Source organism: Platalea leucorodia (assembly GCF_965183815.1).
Source record: "Platalea leucorodia genome assembly, chromosome: 9".
NCBI lineage: Eukaryota > Metazoa > Chordata > Aves > Pelecaniformes > Threskiornithidae > Platalea > Platalea leucorodia.
In genome coordinates this window covers 25,645,246-25,664,930 of record NC_138831.1, presented here as the reverse complement: position 1 = coordinate 25,664,930, position 19,685 = coordinate 25,645,246, and the positions used below count along the sequence as shown (strand labels likewise).

Sequence of the window (19,685 nt, the reverse complement as noted above, 5' to 3'; positions counted from 1 at the left end):
TCCAGAGCCCCTCCCGGCCCCCGCCCGCGCCGCGGGGCCAGGCGGCGGCGGGGCCCGGGGTCCCTCCCATTGTCTCCGGCGGCGGCGGGGCGGGCCGGGCCGGAGGGGGGCCGCCCTCCGCCGCCTCATTGGCGGCCGCCGAGCGCCGGTGCCTTAAATGGGGCGCTCGCGGGGGAGCGCTTCCCATTGACAAAAGCGCCGCGGCGGCGGGGCCGGGGCGGAGGAGCGGGGCCGGGGTGGGCGGGGGGCGGCGGCGGCGGCGGCCATCGCCTATCGCCCATGGGGCCACGGCGGAGGCTGCCGCAGGGCTGGCCGCGGGCAGGGGTGCACCGCGCGCCCTGAGCCGCCGGGAGCGGAGCGGGGAGGCCGGCACTGCGGGCAGGGGCGTGCTGCAGCGCGCAGGGGCGGGCCGCGGAGCTCCGCTGCCGGCAGCCGGCTCCCTCGGCACCCTCTCCGCGGCGCGCACACACAGACAGGCGCACGCACGGCGGTGCCCGCCCCTTCTCCCCGCCGCCCTTCTCATCCCCGTCCATGGCGCTGAGGACGGCAGGCCCCCGCTCCGCACGTAAGTAAGCGGTTCTGCCGCGCCTTTGTGCGCGGCCCTGCCCGCCCCCGCTGCAGGTGAGGCGGCCGAGCCCGGGGCTGCCCGGGCGGGGAGGGAGGGGGGCGGGCAGGGCGGCCGCGGTGGCTGCGGCTCGGCCCGGGGAGCCCGGCTCGCCGCAGCCCTCCCGCTTTGAAGCCCCGATGTGGCTCTGCCCGGGGTCACGCCGCGCTGGGGCGGGCCCCGGGGCTGGGGGGAGCGGTGTCCGGCGGCTGGGGCTGAGCCCGAGCCGCGGCCGCCGGTGCGTCAGGGCGCTGCGCTCTGCCTTGCCTCTCGCAGGTGGCGGTGTGGCGGCTCGGCGCGGGCATGGACCACGGTGACTTCCCCAGCCTGGGGGCGGCGGCGGCAGGCGCTGAAACCTCAGACCTAATGGAAACTGGGGGCGATGCCAGATCGGCACCTCGGCGGGGAGGGAGAGGAGGAGGAGGAGGCGGCGGCGGCCGTGGCGGGTTTCCAGTGACTGCCGAGCCCAGCGCTCCCCCGGCTGCGGAGACGAGCATGAATATTGATGGACCCGCCGGTGGCAGGAGGAGCGGGGCGGCCGCGGACGCTGCTGCAATGCCGGGAGCCCCGGCCCCGCCGCTCCGCGCCCCTTGCTCCAGGGATGCCAAAATGGTCCATCAGCGGTTCCTGCGGAGGAGCGTGGTGGACTCGGACCAGGAGGAACCTGCTTTCGATCTTCCCGAGTCAGAGCATCAGAGGAAAATTATCCTGCTCCCTAAAACCAGGAGGATAATTGCAGAGAGGGCAAAGGCAGGACACGGGACCGTGGAGAAGGTGTGCCTGGAGGCTGAGCCTGCTGGGGGGCTGAAGGCAGTGCCAGCCCCTGGCAGTGCCGTGGGGGCTGAAGAGCAGAAGGAGGCTGGCAAAGATGTGGAGAGGAAAGAGGCATTGGATGCTTCCAAAGATCAGAGCAAGGCTAAGAAAGAGGAGCCTGAGGAGGAGGCCGATATGAAAGCGGTTGCCACCTCGCTTGATGGCAGGTTCCTAAAGTTTGATATTGAACTGGGGAGGGGATCCTTCAAAACGGTCTATAAGGGTCTGGACACAGAGACGTGGGTGGAAGTTGCGTGGTGTGAACTTCAGGTAAGCCGAGCTGATCCTCCTGTGTTTTTTTTCTGCTTTGTAAGCCTAGGAGCTAAGGGCAACATGCCGGTGTCATCTACAGCTCAGCTTTGAGCAGCCTTTGTAGTCACCATTGCTTAGTATCCAGTGTCTAACTATAGCCCAATATTCTCATTGGCTCTGAATATACCACCTTATGTATACTCCTCCCAGGCTTAACCCTTTCAGCCCCGGGGTCTGACTACTGACACTAACGATGGTAACATAGGACCTGTCACATTGCATAAAAGAGTCACGAGTCGCTCTCTCCAAATGCGCAAAGCATGCTGAAAAGAGCTAAACGGAGCTCCTCTCTTCCCCCCCTGCCCCCAGCTGCTTCAGAAAGCAGCAGCTCAATTTAGCAGGAGCAGAGCAGCAGGTGTCTATTAAAAAGACGCTGAACATAAATGAAGTTGGAGAGCATTTGCAGGAGTGAACTTTCCCTTTTCTACAAATATAACTGCATTATGCTTTCATAAAGATGGAAGATCTGCTGCTCCCTTCCTTGCCCTTTCCCCTGCTCTGCAATTGTGACTGTTGCTAGCTGCTTGTGAACCAAACATCTGAAAGCACCTGAGTACTTGCCTTTTTTTAGGCATTGTGATCTAGTGCTTCAGTTAAGTCAAAGGACCTGTCTATCCAAACACCTTTTCAAAGGAAGATTTTTAAATAAAAGATCTGATTTGGGTTCTAGATCTCTAGAGTGAAATCATCCCGTAGTATCTAAAGAGAGTGAAGGTTTAGATACTGTCTTTTGCTGGTTTGGGACATAGCTGTTACCCTTTTCTTAGTGATTTTTATATTCTCACTTCTGTAAAAATGACAGTAGTACATGCTTAATTTTTTCTTTGTGAAGCTTTTAGTCTCTGCTACTTGCTTCATTTCTGTTAGCCTCCACTTGAATGAGACCTATCTAAAAGAAAAAAAGCTGAGATAGTATTTTTTTTCCCCTTGAGCTATTACTTAGTCTGAGTTACTTTGCCATTTTGGTGGGAACTAGAAAATGTAACAGTTATAATTTGGGGTCCTTAAACTGCCACTGGTTGACTGAGCTTTATGGCCTGTGAGAGTATTTGAGAATAGCATGTAACTAATGTGATGCAATAAGCCTGAGCTCTTGATTGTTTGTTTATTTTTTAATGTTGGCCCCATCTGTTTGTAAATCACTTCTGGCTTCCTGGGATAGGTGGGGATCGATGTACAGCCACATCTTTATTCCCTAATGATTTCATTACAGAATATAATCATAATTCACTGCAGCACTACTTACTTAATAACAAGTATGGGGAGCACTTCTCAGTCTTCATTATCATGTTGTCCCATGGCTTTTATTAGACAGAAATGCAAAATATAGAGCCACAGCAGTTGGGCAAGCGAAGCCTTCCTAAGCAGAAGACCCAAAGGGCTGGTGGTGAGGGGTTTAAGCCCTCTTTCCCCCCAGCCTGGAGGGAGCCCTGGAGGGGTCTTAGGGAAAGGGGGAGAGGCTGGGGGATTGCAAAGGGCATTTACAGGGGAACTGAGTGAGGCTGGTGCTGCTGGGAGGAGAGCCTTGCCAGGCAGGCCTGGTCTTTGGCTTCAGCTTGAAACTGAATCCTGAGCGTGTAAGGCTTTTACTTCGGTAGCCTGAAATTCATTTAGGATGATAATTGGGATGCTGTTGGAGGGAAGGCTTGTCTGTAGGAAGCTGTTGGTCTGACCAGTGCAGGCCTGCTCTGTCACTGCAGAGTGATTGCACGGATCAGGAATTCATCTTGTTGCCAGATTTTTTAGTATGCTTTAGCAAGGGAACTGAAATAGATGTATTTTCAACATACTTTCTGTAACAGAATAGCTTTAGCTACAAAAGACTGCCAAATGTATTGGAGAGCACAGTGTATTGAAATTCCAGTGTTTGGGTCGTTTACACTTAGAGACTGTGAAGGGAAAATTGCAGTATGAAGCTTACCTGGTGACTGGCTTTCTTATTCCTAGTTATGCTTATTCCGGAATTCTTGAACAGACTGCATGTGAAGAGGTCATCTGTAATAGTTCCCTAATTCCCACTAGTTTCCATTATATCTGCTTCAGCTTAAATCAGATCTCAGTACTAGATATTTTCAATTTAATACAGAATTTGTTTTAGGCCTCTAACTGTAGAAAGAAAGCTCTTTTTACTATTCCACTGCTTTAGAGAAATCGATAGAAGTAGGTGAGGGCTGCTGATGCTCCTTAAACATTGCTCTCTGCCCTGCACATTGAAGGTGATGCCAGAGGCCAAGTAATGTGAGATGGTATGTGAATTTTGAAAGCCAGTATTTAGTCTGGATTGAGAAAGTCAAATTGAATGACAAAAGTCTTTAATCACCATGGGATTAAAGCCTGTCCTTCTAGGATGAGTTGCATGAAGGAAGCAATCAGGCCGTGTGAATAGCTGTGTGTTGTCTTGGGCTTTTGGACTTGTAGAGTACTCTTAATTCAGCTGGGGGGTTTTATTGGGAAAACATTAAGAGGGTGCTGTCAAGTAATCACTTTATTCAAGGCATTTGGAAAATTTTTCTGTAAGCTGTGCCAGTTAGATATGCCCCCGTTTGTCTCTTTCTCTGTGGAAATTTTAAGTTCAGATGTACATAGTAGAAGACTGAGTAGAAGCCATCATCACCAATCTGTTGAAGACAAAATGCAGTCTCATACCATCAAAACCCATCTCAGAGCCTTTTTGTGGAAAAATTGCAACAAATTGTACTTTGTCTTTCTCCTGGAGATGCACTTGTGCTTGTTACTTTTAGAGCTGGAGAGTTAAAAACTAGCAGTGTTGAGGTTCCATGCAGGCATTAATCCTCGTGTCTTTGCTCAGCATTTTTTTCAGCCCACTTGTACTGTTGCCTGTGTGTCTGTCTCTTTTTTTGTCTGTCTGTACAAAGACCTTGCGAGCCATTCTTGTTCAGTGGTTTTATTTCATTGAAAAGATGGCTTTAGGGTTCAGAACCGAAATCATGGTTTGGATTAGGGTAGGATCCAAATGCTAACGAAACTAGATCTGGGGTTTAGACCTGTCTGAAGATGTGAAAGCTGTAGTCAAATTCTAGCTAGAAAATAAGGTTATTGTTCCTTCCTGAAACTGAAGTATTGGTGCAGGATTAGTGTCCCCTTGCAGTTTGGAAGGGTTTGCATTCTAGGGTTTTCAACAGCTATAATTAATCTTAATTGGTGGCATACAATTGCTGTGTGGTGAGGCTTCAACATAACAGTATTTCAGTGTTGCACTCCTAAGTAAAATGTTAGGTCATGAATAAGGAATACAGGCTTTTGCCAATCTACTGCTGGCAAGCCAAATACTCTTTAGTTAGATGAATGGTTTCAAAATTCCCATCCTGTTTCCCTTTGGGAACATGCAGGGGAACAGCAGAAGAGTCAAACCTGGTACTATCTCAAATGCAAAGGCCTCATTGTACTTTATGGTTCTTGATTGGACTGTGAATACTGAGCTTCTGTTTGATTGTATTTAATTTTGGTTTTCTTTGAAAATGTGGAAAGGATGAACTGCCTCATTCTGCTGTTGCTGTACCTGTGGTAGGGAGGTGAGGAATGCCTGTTGGTGAACACTGCAGGGAAGTCAGGCTTTTTCCACTGGTTGCCCAAGACTTGTTCTCCACTCTCCATACCAGTACTTAGATGGATGCTGGTTTCTTCAGGACACTTGGCCTCCAGGTGCCCCATGTGAGAATGTGTGGGAGTCCTTGATGCTCCTTGGGACAGAAGTCAGTTCAGGTATTGGATGTTAGAGGTATTTGCAGAGCTATGTAAGAGTGAAGGATGGGCAGAGGTTAATTCTCCTTTGCTGCCCATATAGCTGAAATTAGAAATCAAGGGTATTAAATAGCTCTGATGGCATTTTCCAAATGACCACCAAACCAAGGGATCTGTAACAGTAAAACAACCACAAATAGACATGCTGCTCTCAGGTGGCAATTTCTTGCCCCCTGCACCTTTTCTGCCAAGCTTCTGGTAGTATAGTTCTGTAGGGAGAAACTTAGTTATCTTTACAAGATAAGTGGTTTACTTCATAGTTTTACAGCACTCCTTCCTTTTTATGTCATTGCCAGTCTTTTCAAACTGCCTGAACCAAAGAAAAAAACGTGAAAGTACATTGTATGTCTTAAGTCACTCAGAATTCAGGAGTTTCAAATTTTTGGAGGGCACAGATCTTAACTGAAACTTAAGTTCCAAATGTGGATGTGTTTCTGAACACTTCTTTCATTTGATTCATATGCAGTATTAATATGGGAACAGATAATGTATTTTCTTGATCTCGGTTTTTATTCCTTAAATGAGAAGATCATCCAGATTGGCTGATAGCTGGCTGATTTTTAATATGGCATGAATATTCCAGAAGTACAGGATGAGATTAGACTTTGTTTTAATGCAAGGTGAATAAAAGGGCATTTAAAATCATTAATGCAAGACCTATGTGAACTTGCTAATTTTTGTTTCTAAGGCTGATAATCTTTCCTTGAAGTGAAATTTCTAGCTTGAGTGGAGAAAGGGAGGAAAAGCATGCAGTTTATTTCTAAGTGTGTTACCTTATGTATGAGAGAAGGCTATGATGCCTATGTAACTATTTTTTTAAATTTTTAAGTGGTGTTTTTTGTCCTATGTCTGCTTAGAAGATCTGTGATAGTTGTTTAAAGCAATACCAAAGGTCCATGGCTCAGATGTTTTTGCATAAGTGGATACGTTTGCATGGTTAAAAGTGGGAGCCTGTAAAGTGGACAATGTTAAAGCAAGTTCACTTTGTTCTAGCTGGCGAGTCACTTCTGGCAAAAATAAATTATGTGGAGTTAAATTATGTGGAAGGAGGAGGATGTCCTATGCACCTGTATCAAGAATCTGGGGGATTTCTTTCTGAAAAAGGCTACATCTTCAGGATTTTCACGGGTGTGGTAGTTTGGCTTTTGTAGTGTCCTTGTTGGCTGTCAGCGTTCATCTGATGTTGAAATAGTAGTTGGTTACTATCCATGCTGTTCATTCATTGGCTGGGTAAACTTTGTAGCGTAAATTAACAGAATGATTTAGAAAATCTGTTTGGGAGAGGAAAGGAGGGAGACTGCCTGAAAACTTGAATCTGATATTGCTGTGTGCTCATATTAAATTAACTCTGAGACTAATTTTGTCTGGTTTGAGTTAATTCTTGAGGTAGTGACTTCTGTTTAAATTTAAACAATTGGTTTAGCTCTGCTTTACAGTGTTGATATGAAAACACATGCCTGTATCACTGGTGTTTTAGTATAGCTGTTGCTGTGACATGGAGAAGCAGGATAGGGATATGGTAGTAAACTATTAATAGACTGCTTCTCAAATTCACTAAATGAAATAGAGCTGGGTCAGACTTCATATTCTGCCTTTGAATCAAGTAAGACTCCTTTCTTTTTTACATTTTGCCTAAGGGTTGGTTGTATGCTCTTTTAATCCTGGTTAAATTCTTCAGGAAGAGGAAATGACTTAAAATAAAACCAGAACTTGGTGTAAAGGATATTTCTGGTCCCTTTGGTCATCTCTTGTCCACAGCTGACAGGGAAAAAAGCTGATGTTGCAAGCTGTCATCTTAGTAATGTTTGCACTTGAGATGCAGTCTGACTTGCCTATAATGTGCTTACGTTTATGGTCTGATTGCTGCCTTGTTTTGTGATTAGGGTGTAAAAGAGGTCTGAAGAAAGCTCAGTGGCACTGGTAATGTGCCAAAAGAAGGATGGCAATAGCAATTCAGCTGTTGGTTACTGGAGTTATCTGGATCTTTTGCATGATCTGAGAGATTGGAGAGGCTGCAGAGGCTGGGAAGAATGACTCTTGGGTGGGTAGATGGAGGGTAGAGGCCATACTGTAAGGATCAGCTATGAAGGGATTGTTGAGGAGGGTGGTAGTAATAAATCTCCCATGCTTCAGGAGCCTAGCTGGAGTGGTAGGTTTGGGTTTGAGTGCTGAGAAGAGCTCGCTACAACTGTCTGACCAGGGAAGTTTGGGTTTTAGGCTTGCTATGACATAGCTGTTGATTGTCAGCAGAATACTTACCTGCATGCTCAGTAGGTTCTGTGGTAGGTCTGAGTGGCCAGAAAACAAATATAAGGTAAGTGCTGATGCATGATACCCAGACAGCCTGTAGGCATAAGAGAAGGGCAGCCAAAGGCATGTCATGTGAGATATATGACACTCAGCACTCCTGTTGGAAGAGACATCTTCATTGCTCTGAAATAGGAGGGGTTTATGCAAATAATCTTTGGAGAATATCTGAAACGGTCATGCAGAAGCAGAACTGGTTTTCTTCTTGGTTAAGTTTGTACACGTGAAACTGAAGTTACATCTTGAAATGCATTATTTCCCTGAAGTCATATTGGCCTGTTAAAAAACATGGATGGTCTCCCAGTGTTGATTTTGGGGTACCTGAAACCTAGCTTGGCAAGGAAGGGGAAAGTTGTTTGTTTTTTTCCATGGAGTTGAGAAGTCAGCTAGAAACAACCTTCATCTAGTATCTTGCAATTCCTATGTAGCTCTGAAATGGAGGAACCAGCTCACTACTTTCCTACTGCCCTTCTGCCTGCTCTGAGATGAGAAACCTGCCTTTCTACCAGGAATGAGTTTTACAATTGTGTTCTCTGCAACATCTCAACAATGAATGGCTGCAGCCTCTTCTGTGGTGGCATCTGGACTAGTTGTTAAAACTGATAGATACTTTCAAATCTCTGCTGTACATGATGTGAATATTTTTCTTTATATTTTTAGAGAGGAGTCTTAGCTCCTCTTTGCCTCCATTTCACTTCTGAGGAGCAATTAAGAAAAAGGCTTTGATCAGTTTGTGAAAGTGTGAGATGTTTGATTTGTAAAAAGCAAGGTGTGCACCCTCATTCTCCATATCTCTGTTTTCTTCCCAAAGAGTACTTGTAGATCTTTCTAAATCCAGTTTCCACATAAACCACAAAATAGAGCCTGTCTTATGTATTAGATTGGTCCCTTGCTCTGGAACTGAGTAATCTTCAAACCATAAGCAGCTTCCCATATCCCTGAATAAAATCTCACTGTCCTCCAAAGAAATCAAGTCCATACCTCCTTTTGGCATGATGTTTATCCAAAGCAGCTTGCTTGTTGGGAATTTTGTCCATTACAAATTAGCTTGGGTGCTGCATTGCTTCTGAGCTGTTCTGATTTTCTCCTTGCAGATGATCATTCCTATGTAAAAGAGGGTTGCAAGTCCTGTGTCTCCTGTGATCACCTGTGATGTGGACACAGGGTGTCACTGAACACCTCTAAGCCTTAGGAAGCATCTTAGTTGCCAGCCAGTCATCTGTAGGGATTGATGAACTTAAGACTGAGATCTAAATCAGCTGGCAATAAATGTGTACCAAAAACTTTCTAGAGTGACTGTTCTGTTTTAGTAGTGACTTGGCTTATTCCAAATATGTACAGTTAAATGGTGTGTGGTGATATCCCTTCTACTCAATCCCTGAAAGAAACAGTAAGTAAACTCATATAATTGTACTCGTCTTGAATTTTGTTTTTGGAAGATGCTTCATTTCAGGCTTGAATGGTTTTACATACCTGGGTTTTCAGTTCACCATCATTCCACCAATGCTTTTTTAAAAAAAAAGTTACTACACCTACTAAACATGCCATAGTCTAACTCCCTTGTGGCTACAGTGTTATTCCAAATAAACAAATTTCTGGAGCTGATGGGATTTCTTTACTCCTTCTCCAGAATCTTTCATATAAATTAAAATGCAGGCACGCATATCAGGTGTCAGTGTACACAATCAGTTTTTAAGTGATTTACTGAAAAATAATTTTTCTGTATTGTGTTAATACAACGTAATGGCTGTATAATATGGTGGTTAAATATGCAGTGGGAGTAATGGGTAAAATTAAATATCATATTATGGGAATATACATGTTGCTTAAACTATCAAGCAAGGAGTAACTTAAGACCTAATACCATCTGTTCTTCAGTTGTTTGCTACAGAGGGGTACAAAACACTTATTCATGAATTCTGAGGAAAACAGACAGGACAATGCAGGCTCAAATAACATTTGTGGGGTTTTTTCTTACTTGGCTATCTTTTGTGAATTCAATGTGATCTTCATTCCTGACTTCTTAAAGGAAAATTAAACACGCCTTAAGCAGTATTTGATCCTATTATGAATCTCTGCAGCACTTTTACCAAAGTTAATTTGAATTTTAATGTAATTTTTGGCTAGGTAAGTAAACTTAAAACTGCTTTGATTCCTAGTTTTTTCTAAGAAAATGAAAACCTGAAAGGTTTCATTCATTTCAGAGAATTTGAATGTAAATCTGTATGGATGATGGCTGATGTTTTTTGTTTCCAGGTATGTTTATACTTTTGGGGAACTATCTTACCTTTTCCATTAACTATTTAGCAAAGTATGGGCCTTAATAAGCTGTAGTTCTGTACAGAGCACAATAGTGTTCTGTTCCATGTATTCGTGTATTAGCAGGGCTTGTCCAAATGCCATTGTTGGTGTTTCAAGTGCTTAAAACTGTCTAAAACCCAGTAAGACTGAACAGATGGAGGAAGGTTTTTTTAGCTAAATAACAAAATTGTTTATATTCTATAAAATAATTTTATTTTTATAATTTTTTATTACAAAGAACAAATTACAGTTCGTAACTTCATATATGGAGAACTGAGTATTTTACAGAAGCAGTATAAAACAGGCATTGCCTGTGTCTGCTCCTGAAATGGATGTTCCTTTCTCTTGCTGGCATGTGCTTGAAGGATTAAAATTATGGTGTTTATTCCAGATTTTTGTACAATAAGCAGCTTTTTAATGTTGCTTTTCCTGGTGCTGTCTAGATTTTTTTCAGTTAGAGCAACATTTTCGGTGACCCATTGTACTTGCTGGAGCTAATACAGCTGTGGTGGTTGACTGAGCAGAATTGATTTTGTCTATTAAAATAGAACAGTGTAGAAGGGGGGAATCACAAAATTTCCAGCAGATGTATCTCATTGCTGCAGGCCTGTGCAGCTCTCTGCTGAAACATCTGATAAAATTTAGATCTTGTAAAACTGATTCCACATAGGTTTGTTTTGTTCTAGGCTTTACTGATTAATTAAGGAAAATTGCCATGGTTATGTTCATTTGAACTTGTTTTGTTTCTCTTTCATATCAGTGTTTGTTTTGAAGACTGTTGTAGATAATAAAGCAAGTGTTACACTAATAAAATGGACTTGCTTTTGTCTCAATTACAATAAGACTTATATTGCCTTTGGTTACTAATGGAGGATGAGAATATCTTGTCCTTTGGCAAACAGTGCAATCATGACTAAGTACATGCAAAGCCACTCATGTTAATGTTGTTTGTGCATATATAAATTAATAGTAGAAGTAGAGAAAATACACAATCATTTGTATTAGGGTAAAAGGAATTGGTAAGAATGACCTAGAATGGTTGCTTATAGCCTATCTGTGATCCTGGCTCTTCAGGTTATGTTCTCCCTTGCATGGTGTTTTTTGCATGTGCTTCTGGGGATGTAGCATCAGTCCCTGCTGCCCTCCAGGCTTCTAATTTTATTTTTGCCCAAGTTGTAATAACTTGTGTAACATCTTTTGTTGACATTAATAAATTTAAAAAGTCATTGTGGTAGTTCAGCCTAATCAAAGCCTCTGAGCTCCAGGAATTTCCGGCACAGGCAGGTGGGGGCAAGTGACGGGGGGGAAGAACATCATGTGTTATTTGGGAGTTATTTGTATTATAAGGGCCTTGTTAATTTGAAGATCTTGTAGCACTGTTCTGGGAAATGGGATTTTTCTGTAACTTCCCTCTAAAAAAAAAAGTGACAGGAAAGCTTCTGCTGATAATCTGCTGGTCCTCAGATGCGCAGCAGACTGTTGAACTGGACTAAAGTTGTCTGAAGCAAGTTTGAGCTATAAATCCTTCTAGGCTGCCAAGAGCTTCTGAGCCCTATTGGTGTCAAGTAGCAGTGATCACTTAGTCTTTAAATAGAAAACTCACTTTGGAGCCTTCATTTCAGACCTTAAGGTCTGTCTGCTTAAACTGGTTTCAGACCTGCATCAGGCAGCAGGTGGTGAACTCTGACATCTGGGGCCAGTTCTGATCAAGATGGAAAGTGCAACCTGTAACCTGTTAGGCCTGCTGCCAGCAGTGTGGGTAGTGAGCTGTGTTAGCTTGGAGCAAGGACCCAAATGAGCAGCCTGCTAATGGGGAAGGCTCCATCCAACAGCTGGTTGCTCTGTCTTCAGACACATGAACTGCCTGGGAGGGAGGTGAGACCTGTAGCTAAACACTCTGCTGGAGGGGTGTTCTATCCAGCAGGCTCCAATGGTTCCTCTTGGGATTCACTTCTTATCTGAGAATAGAAGAATCTCCTGTCTTGGAGGCATGAAGTTGCAGCAGGTGTGCTCCTTGCCCTTCCCTTAGCTGCAGGTGTAGTAGTTTGGAGGCTTTGGTAGGGGCTCCAATGACTGCTGCAGGTGGGGATGGGAATTTGGAATGCATCTTCCCACTTCATTAAGTCCTTTGGTATTGCTGTCATGGGGAGGGAGATAGGCAATACCCCTTTTAGGTGTCATGTAAGAGGAAAGTAGGTGCTGTCAACCAGTCCTTTCACAGTGTGGTAGGTGTGCTCTACAGAGGTCTCTTGGCTTCAACTACTTGAGGAATGGATGAACAGTTCATGTCTAGGTCCCAGCTGTGTTTATATACAAGGGGGACACTGACCTAAGTTAACACTGAGACCATACGGGCTGTATGCAAGAGACCTCAGCTTCTGCAGGCACCTCATCTTCAGAAAAGGCATGGTGCCTTCAGTGCACTAGCAGCTGGAGGACTGGGCGTCAGAGCTGTGAGTGCTTTCAGCAGAGTGCATTTGGACCCAGGTCAATTTTATGCATTTTATTTTTTTTATAGTCTCATGTTAAATTAAGCCAACTGGATAGATTGCCATGTGATACAAGGTACTCCTACAAAGGCACCCAGCAGTTTCCTCTAGGCTATAGACAACTCTCTGAATCCTTGTATGTGAAAGATGATTAAGCCTTCTTTTTGAAGTACAGAGGGAAGAAACTTGTAGCAAATATCTGTGGTTGGGAGAGGAAAATGAAGTGAAACCTCTTTTTAACTCTCTGGTATGAATGATAGATATTTTGAGATTTTTTTTTTTTGTGGCTTGACTACTTGAATTCTCGTTCCCTCTCCACTCCCCCATCCCCCCACCCCACTCTTGAGCATTCTGCCAAAGCCCATACCCCTAACACAAAATACACTATATCAATACCTGGGCTGCTAATGTGGAAGGCTGCTTGTATGAGAGGAGAAAAGCAGCTGTGTTCACTGCTTCCAGAGATAATTCTGACATACCATACCATGAGAAATAGTTAATACCTACAATGTGTGTGATCTGAATCTGTTTACTTAGATGAAGCCAGCATTACAAGTTTTTAACTACTGAAGCTACAAAACTATTAGAAACAGCAATTTTTCCTCTAAGTAACATCAAAACATTAAATACAAAGCTTCATTTATTAAAGCATGTGTATACTTTTTTAGAGTTCTCTCAGGTGGTTTGAGGGAGGGGGAGAACAGGCTAGTGGTCACTCACATGTGGGCTTCAAAGAAAACTTCCTCTAAATCACTTTAAGTTTGGGCTGCAAACTCTCGTGTGTGAAATGAGACACTTGAGATGATGGAGTTGCTGTATTCAAAAAGCAACTCTTGCAAATAAATGGAACTGTGGATGTTTATTGATTTTTGCCACACTAATATCTATTCATACTTTTCTTCCTTTTTTTTGTGATGTTGCTGAACAACAACTCAATTTATAACAACTGTTGCTGGGGGATGCGGTCTGTGTTGGAGGGGGTGCGACTGATGCTGATCCGGCTTTGTTACAGATTCGGGAAGGATTGCACAGGGTGGTTCATCAACCTGTTCCTGTGTCACTTTGCGTATTTTTAGGGAGGCTTTATTAAAAGTGGATGCTGCTTCATAAAAACTTTCCAGTATGCTTTTAAAGGAGTTTACTGTCTTCATTCTCATTCCTCCTCTTCCACCCCAAAAGTCATAAGGACAGGGTCCTGCTCTTTTAACACCTTCTGCACTGCCACAGGGTGTATATAAATACATTTGTTCTTTTTTCATTTCCCTTTCTTTTCTTTAGAGGGTCATCTTCACAATCCCATGAAATTATCTTCTTTGATTAATCTCGTAAGATACTATTTCACCTACCAGTCTTCCAGTTGTGCAAGGTGTTTTCTTGGGCAGCTTCTTTGTCCAGCAGTGAGACCGTCAGTAAGTGACAGCTGTGGTAGCTTCTGATCTTTTTGAAAATCCTGATGAACCTGAGATGAGTTTGCAGAGAAATAAAGAAAGATGAGGTAGCATCGAGTGACATGAGATGAAAAGGCATTTTATAACCTCTTGTGCAATAATCGGTAGTTTCTGATTCTTAGCAATGACTGATACTTGTAGTCTTTCTGACTGCCTTGTTGATGCTTAGCTACCCTAATTCTGATGTTGCAATTAATGATGTAACAGTACATGTGCTGTAAATGTGTTTTTTTAAAAAAAAAAAGCTTTGATAACATTTATATATTGTGTATTTTATGCATGCTTTATCTGTGATCCTCGTTGCATTACTTCTGATTTTTAGAGCTGAAATTCTAATTTATGAATTAGAGAAAGGAAAAAAGCCATTAAAATGTTTCCACTGAGCTAATTTTTGTGTGCAAAAAGAGAGAACTCTGTAACTTCTTATGAACTGTGACCTTTGTACCTTAAAAGATATATAGTGTATATTTCAAAATGGATTTCTGTCAGCAGGGTAACTAATGAAATAATTTTGTAGTTGGAGTCGTCGGTACCTAAGAAGATGTGAACTCCCTGTGAAGCTGCTTCTCACAGTTTGGTTATTTCTGAATGTGCTTTTCTGGATTTTACAGCTATGAGGGTCATGCTTTTTCTGCGATTTTTCCTTCAGTGGGAGCAACTACAGAATTTCTTTCCCTTTTATATCAATTTTACTGAAAATTGAAAGTTGCTTTGTTTCTGTGAGTTGCTACCCTGATTTACTAGATGTATTGTGGACAACAGGGATGATGTACACACACAGTGTCAGTGCAGTCTTATTTCCTGAAGAAACAAAGGCTGAAAAACCACCTTTGAATTTTTTTTTTTGACAACCACTGGAAATAACTAGAAGGGATGAGTTTTCTTAGTCTTATCTTGCTCTTCATAAGTTTATTAAGTGTGTGAAAGATGCCAAACTCCAGTAATGGGGGACAAGTGCCATTACGAGAGCTGCAGCTGGTGCTGACGGCATGTGTCCTGCAAAGATGCTACTCTGCTGCTCCGGAGGGGTCCCATGGAGATGGAGGGCAGTAGCTGGACTGGGGTGTTGGGGAAGCACTGGGTCCTGCTGGGTCCCGCTGCTGCCGGAGCCATGCTCTAGAGGGGCAGCACTCTTCTGCGTCCCACCAACAGCCTGGCAAAACAGTGCACTGCATTATTTATAGTGCTACAAAGAACATATTTGTATAATAATGGATGAGTGACTATGCAATCTATATGGAGGATGCAGTGGAGTGCTTCAAGCCTGTTTAAAGTAATTTCCCAGGCTGGATGAATTAAGTAAAAACCACTCCTTGTTTATCATCATTGCATCAATTCTGAACAATGTGTATTCAGTTTTTCCATCAACTTAGTACAGTTTTGCATGTATTTTTCTCAGAGGATACATATTTAAGGGTCAGAATGAACTGTAATCTGTGACAAAGCAGTGTGTTTAATTGTGTGAATGGAAAAATGGAAGGACTGGTTTAACTAGATGATCTTAAACATGCTGAAATGTTAGTTACTCTTAGAGGTCTAAGACAGATGAATAATTGGTCATGAAAGCCTGTTCACCTGTTTTAATGAACTCAGTTTAAAAAAAAAAAAGCTGCATACTATTTCTAAAGTGCTCATGTACCCAAGTTTAAAATCCCTGAGCCAGGGTTTATGCATTTGTTTCAATAAGCATTATATTCAGGCTGTGTTTTAAGCATGCTATATATTTTGAAATGTCATAACATTCCCAGAGCAGCAGCTTTTATTCTTAGGTCTGCCCAAAATTACCATGCAAATTTACCTGGTTTTAAAATAATTCCTTGCACTGATAGTGGTGTGATGATAGTAGGTCTTGAGAGTGTTGTTTGTTCACTTCAATCTTGCAAGAAAAATAATTTTTTTTTAATTGAAGAGAGATAATGAAAGCAACTATATAGCTATATACAGCAGCAGTATGTAAGCCTGTACCAGAGCTGTCATCTCAACAAAGGAAAACACAATGCAACATCAGCATATTTGTAAATATATAGATTTTTACAACATAGCTAGAGAGTCAGTGTTTCAGTGGATTGTCTTCTCCTTAGCCCTGGATGTGGTGGTGAAAATACATGCTCAAATACTTCCCTTGCTTTTCAGAGAAAAATACAGTAATTCTACCTTCCTTTAAGGAGCCATTTTAAGGAACATTATACCTGCTATCTGAGTTCATTTTGTAGTGTTAAGCCTTGTTAAATAGCTGATGTGATATATCTGGTAACAATACTGCAAGTGGAGCAGGGAATTCATTAAGTAATGGCTGTGTTGTGATTTGATTTAGATTACTTTGCTCTCACCTGCTGAGTTGCTGTTTACTTTCATATTCATGGCAAGTGTTTACTGTTTGTTTGATTGGTCTTTGCTTATTGCATATCCATAAGATGGATGTGAGAGTTACTTTAAAAGAAACACGCAAATGTGCAATAGTAATCATAATAAGGATAAAATTTTTGTACAGCTGAGATAAATACAAGAATCTAAAATTGTTGATGTCCTCCTAAATTTAGCAACTATTAAATAAGACCATCACAATGAATATTCTTTGTTAAAAGACCCTTTTAAGTATGTGGGGTTTTATAATTAATTGCAGTATGTGGCACTCTTAATTGTAGTGGTGCAGAATATATAATGTACTTCTGATAGGCAAAGTATGCCTGAATGATTTAAAAAAAAAAAATAATCTTCAGTTTGTGAAATTCTCAGGTGCTTTCTTTAAGCAGTACCTGGAGTGGTTTATGTGGATTGTGAACTTGTTAGAGTTCTACCTAAGGCTTGCTTTTACAACTGTTTTAACTGTTTCTTTACACTGCAACTGATACATCAACTTTCCCTTGAATACTGTGTATAAGATGGTGCTGATCTTGTGCTATGATCCTCTAAGATGCTAGAAAGTTGAGAAATCTGATCTTTAAAATGAAATTGCAGCTCCAAGGAAGGCTGTGCTAAAACTTTTGTTTCATTGCAGTCAATAAATTGTTCCTAGAATATCTAATTTTGAAAACTTCTGAAAACAAAGCTTTAAAATATTTTAAGTAAATCACTTTGTGACTCATAAAGTTTTTCTTCGATCTTAAAAATGTTCTGGTGGTTTTGTATGGAATGATAATCTGTATCTAGATTTTGATGTTTTATTATTATTACTTTTATTTATGATATTCAAACCATTGAGTTCTTTGGCTAAATCTGCTGGCAAGACTAATCCAGCCTCCTCCTGCAAGAAGCCCTTTGCTGAATACTTTTGAGTACCCTTTTCTGAGATATCAAGAGTTTAACTACAGCTACTTGGAACCTCTTAGAGCTCCAACTCGTACTTTTTTAGTCTTGTAAACTAAAAATACATCTTTTAGAAAAAGAGTGATATTTGCAGTAAATCAAATTATTAGCACTCTTGAAACAAATACATAAAATGAGTGGTCTCTGAAAACTTTCTCATCTAGAGCTTGGTATAAAACAAGCTTTTGTCAGAATAAAAGGCTCAGCATAGTGTGCTGATAGTAATTAATTCCCAGGGAGGCTGCCCACTGCTCTATTTCTTTGCACCATGGCAGAGAAATGCTGCAGATTATTTCTATAATCAGGTTAATTGAAAGAGTGGAAAGGGGTAAAGAGAAATGTTCTGGATTTAATGTCATAGTTGGGGGAAAGAGTGAGAAGGGCTGATCTAGCATGTGCTGCTTTCCCAAGTAGGGAATGGGTGTTGTGTCTCAGTAGCTGGCAGCCTGTGATGTGCTGGGAGCTAGCTCCTGAAATGCTTTTTTAATAATGTACATTTTACAGGTGTATTATTAGAGTGGGAATTAATGGGTTTTTCCCATGGAAATGTCTTGGGTGTGATGAGAAAAATTTCTTTAGCCAGCCTTGTCTCAGTTTTCAGGGAGAAAACTCCCAGACTTTTTCACTTAAATTTCTCCAGCTCTAGAAAAGGCTATGTGAATTTAAACACAATTAAGAAACTACCCTAGGGTTCATTGTGGTGGTTTTTTTTTGGTTGGTTGGGTTTTTTTTCTCCTTTTAAAGTTCAATAGGTAAGGGCTTTTTATTTCCTGCACCTGTATTTCCTGGTTCCTTTCACAAGCTGCAGATTATGGCTGGTCTTTTCCCATGGCAGCCTCCTTAGTTGAAACTTGGAAATATTAAATCCTATTAAAGGCTGAGCTGTGAGGTTTTTAGAAAAGTTTGGCTGTGTGTGTTTAAGTTGCAAAATCTTATCTCTATGTGAAACATCTTAATACTGTGGCGCGTGGACTTAGTGTTTGTTTCTTTTTGTCTGCTTACGGTCCTACCTGCTGGTGCCGAAAGCTGGCCCAGCAGCAGTGGCCGTGCCAGGAGCATGCCTGTGCAGACGGGCTCTGGGCTGGAGGAGGGCTTCAGGTCTGTCACAGCAGGACCAAGGGCTCCCCTTGGTCATCTGTCGAGTGGAAATCTGGGAGGTTTGTGAATTGAATTTGTAGGCCAAGCCTCTGATGTATTTATTTCCTATCCTATTTTTGTCTCTTACATTTGAAACCATTTTTATTCAGGGTAATGTTCTGGAGAACCTAATGTAGTTAATAGGCTTAAAAAAAAAACCAAACCCAAAACAACAAAACAGAAAAAAACCCAACCAAACAAAAAACGATCAACTGAAACCAAAACACCCTATTGGGAATGAAAGGTCATCACAGAGCTTTTAATTTGAAGTCCAACCAAACAGATGTGGTATTTAATCCATCTTTCCTTGGAACAGCAGCCAACATATAAAAGCTGTAATAAGAAAATTATTAGTTATATCCTCTTCTCAGTCTAACTGAACGTCCTCTAAACTAATATGTACAGGCCTGTGGTGGCTTCCTTTAAATGTGGCTTTTTTTTTCTTTAGGTTTCTAGTAAATAATGAGAGGCTGTCCTGGCTTACCCAGGATAATTACCTGGGCTTCATCAATTTATTTCCAGCTAGTTATTCTTCCAGATGAGTGTCTCTGTTATAAAGGGATCCCAATTTAACTAATGTCACAAATATTTACATTTTTATGACCTGAATTCTGAAAAGACCTATTCCTATAACTTCTTCCAAGTCCTATTTCAAGCTAGTTAAGCTCTGTTGTATTACTTAAATTAAGAGATGTTTTTTTGTTCTGGATTTAAGTGCACACCTCTCTCTGTTTTGTTGGGGTTTTTTTAAGAGATCACATGTATTCTCTGCATCTGTTTTTCACATCTTTTTTAGGTTGAAATGTTCCTAAATGTCTTTCTCAAGAGCCTGCAAATTTAATTGGGTGAGGAAATCCTTTCCTCACTTTACATAATAATTTAAATAAATTATTATGTAAAGTGAGGAAATCCTTTCCTCACTTTACATAATAATTTAAATAAATTATTATGTAAATTATTATGTCTCAAATCAAACTTTTATTATAAAGAAAGCAAGGCACATAATAATACCTGGCTGTGCTGTATAATACTCTACAGTTAACAAAAAATCTTGTATATAAAGTTAAAAATATAAAAAAAAGTAGATTCTTCTATGATAAAAGAACACTGTTTCTCAGTTGTTGCAGATGAAGAGAGATCGACTTCAGAGGAATTTATTCGGGTATCTTTATCATCGGAAATGGAGCTTTGACAGCAGAGGCTGGG

General features: G+C 41.8%; 1 protein-coding gene across 1 annotated transcript in view; it reads left to right on the top strand.

Moving 5' to 3' along the window:
- Window positions 1–907: 907 nt before the first annotated feature.
- The window catches only part of WNK2 (WNK lysine deficient protein kinase 2), a gene marked incomplete at both ends in the record, with an annotated part of 108,898 nt that continues 90,120 nt past the window's right edge, over window positions 908–19,685 (top strand). Inside the window, one exon of the mRNA XM_082322573.1 lies at window positions 908–1,687. Within this exon, the coding sequence (XP_082178699.1) occupies window positions 908–1,687 (780 nt within the window). The remainder of the gene's footprint in view (window positions 1,688–19,685) is intronic.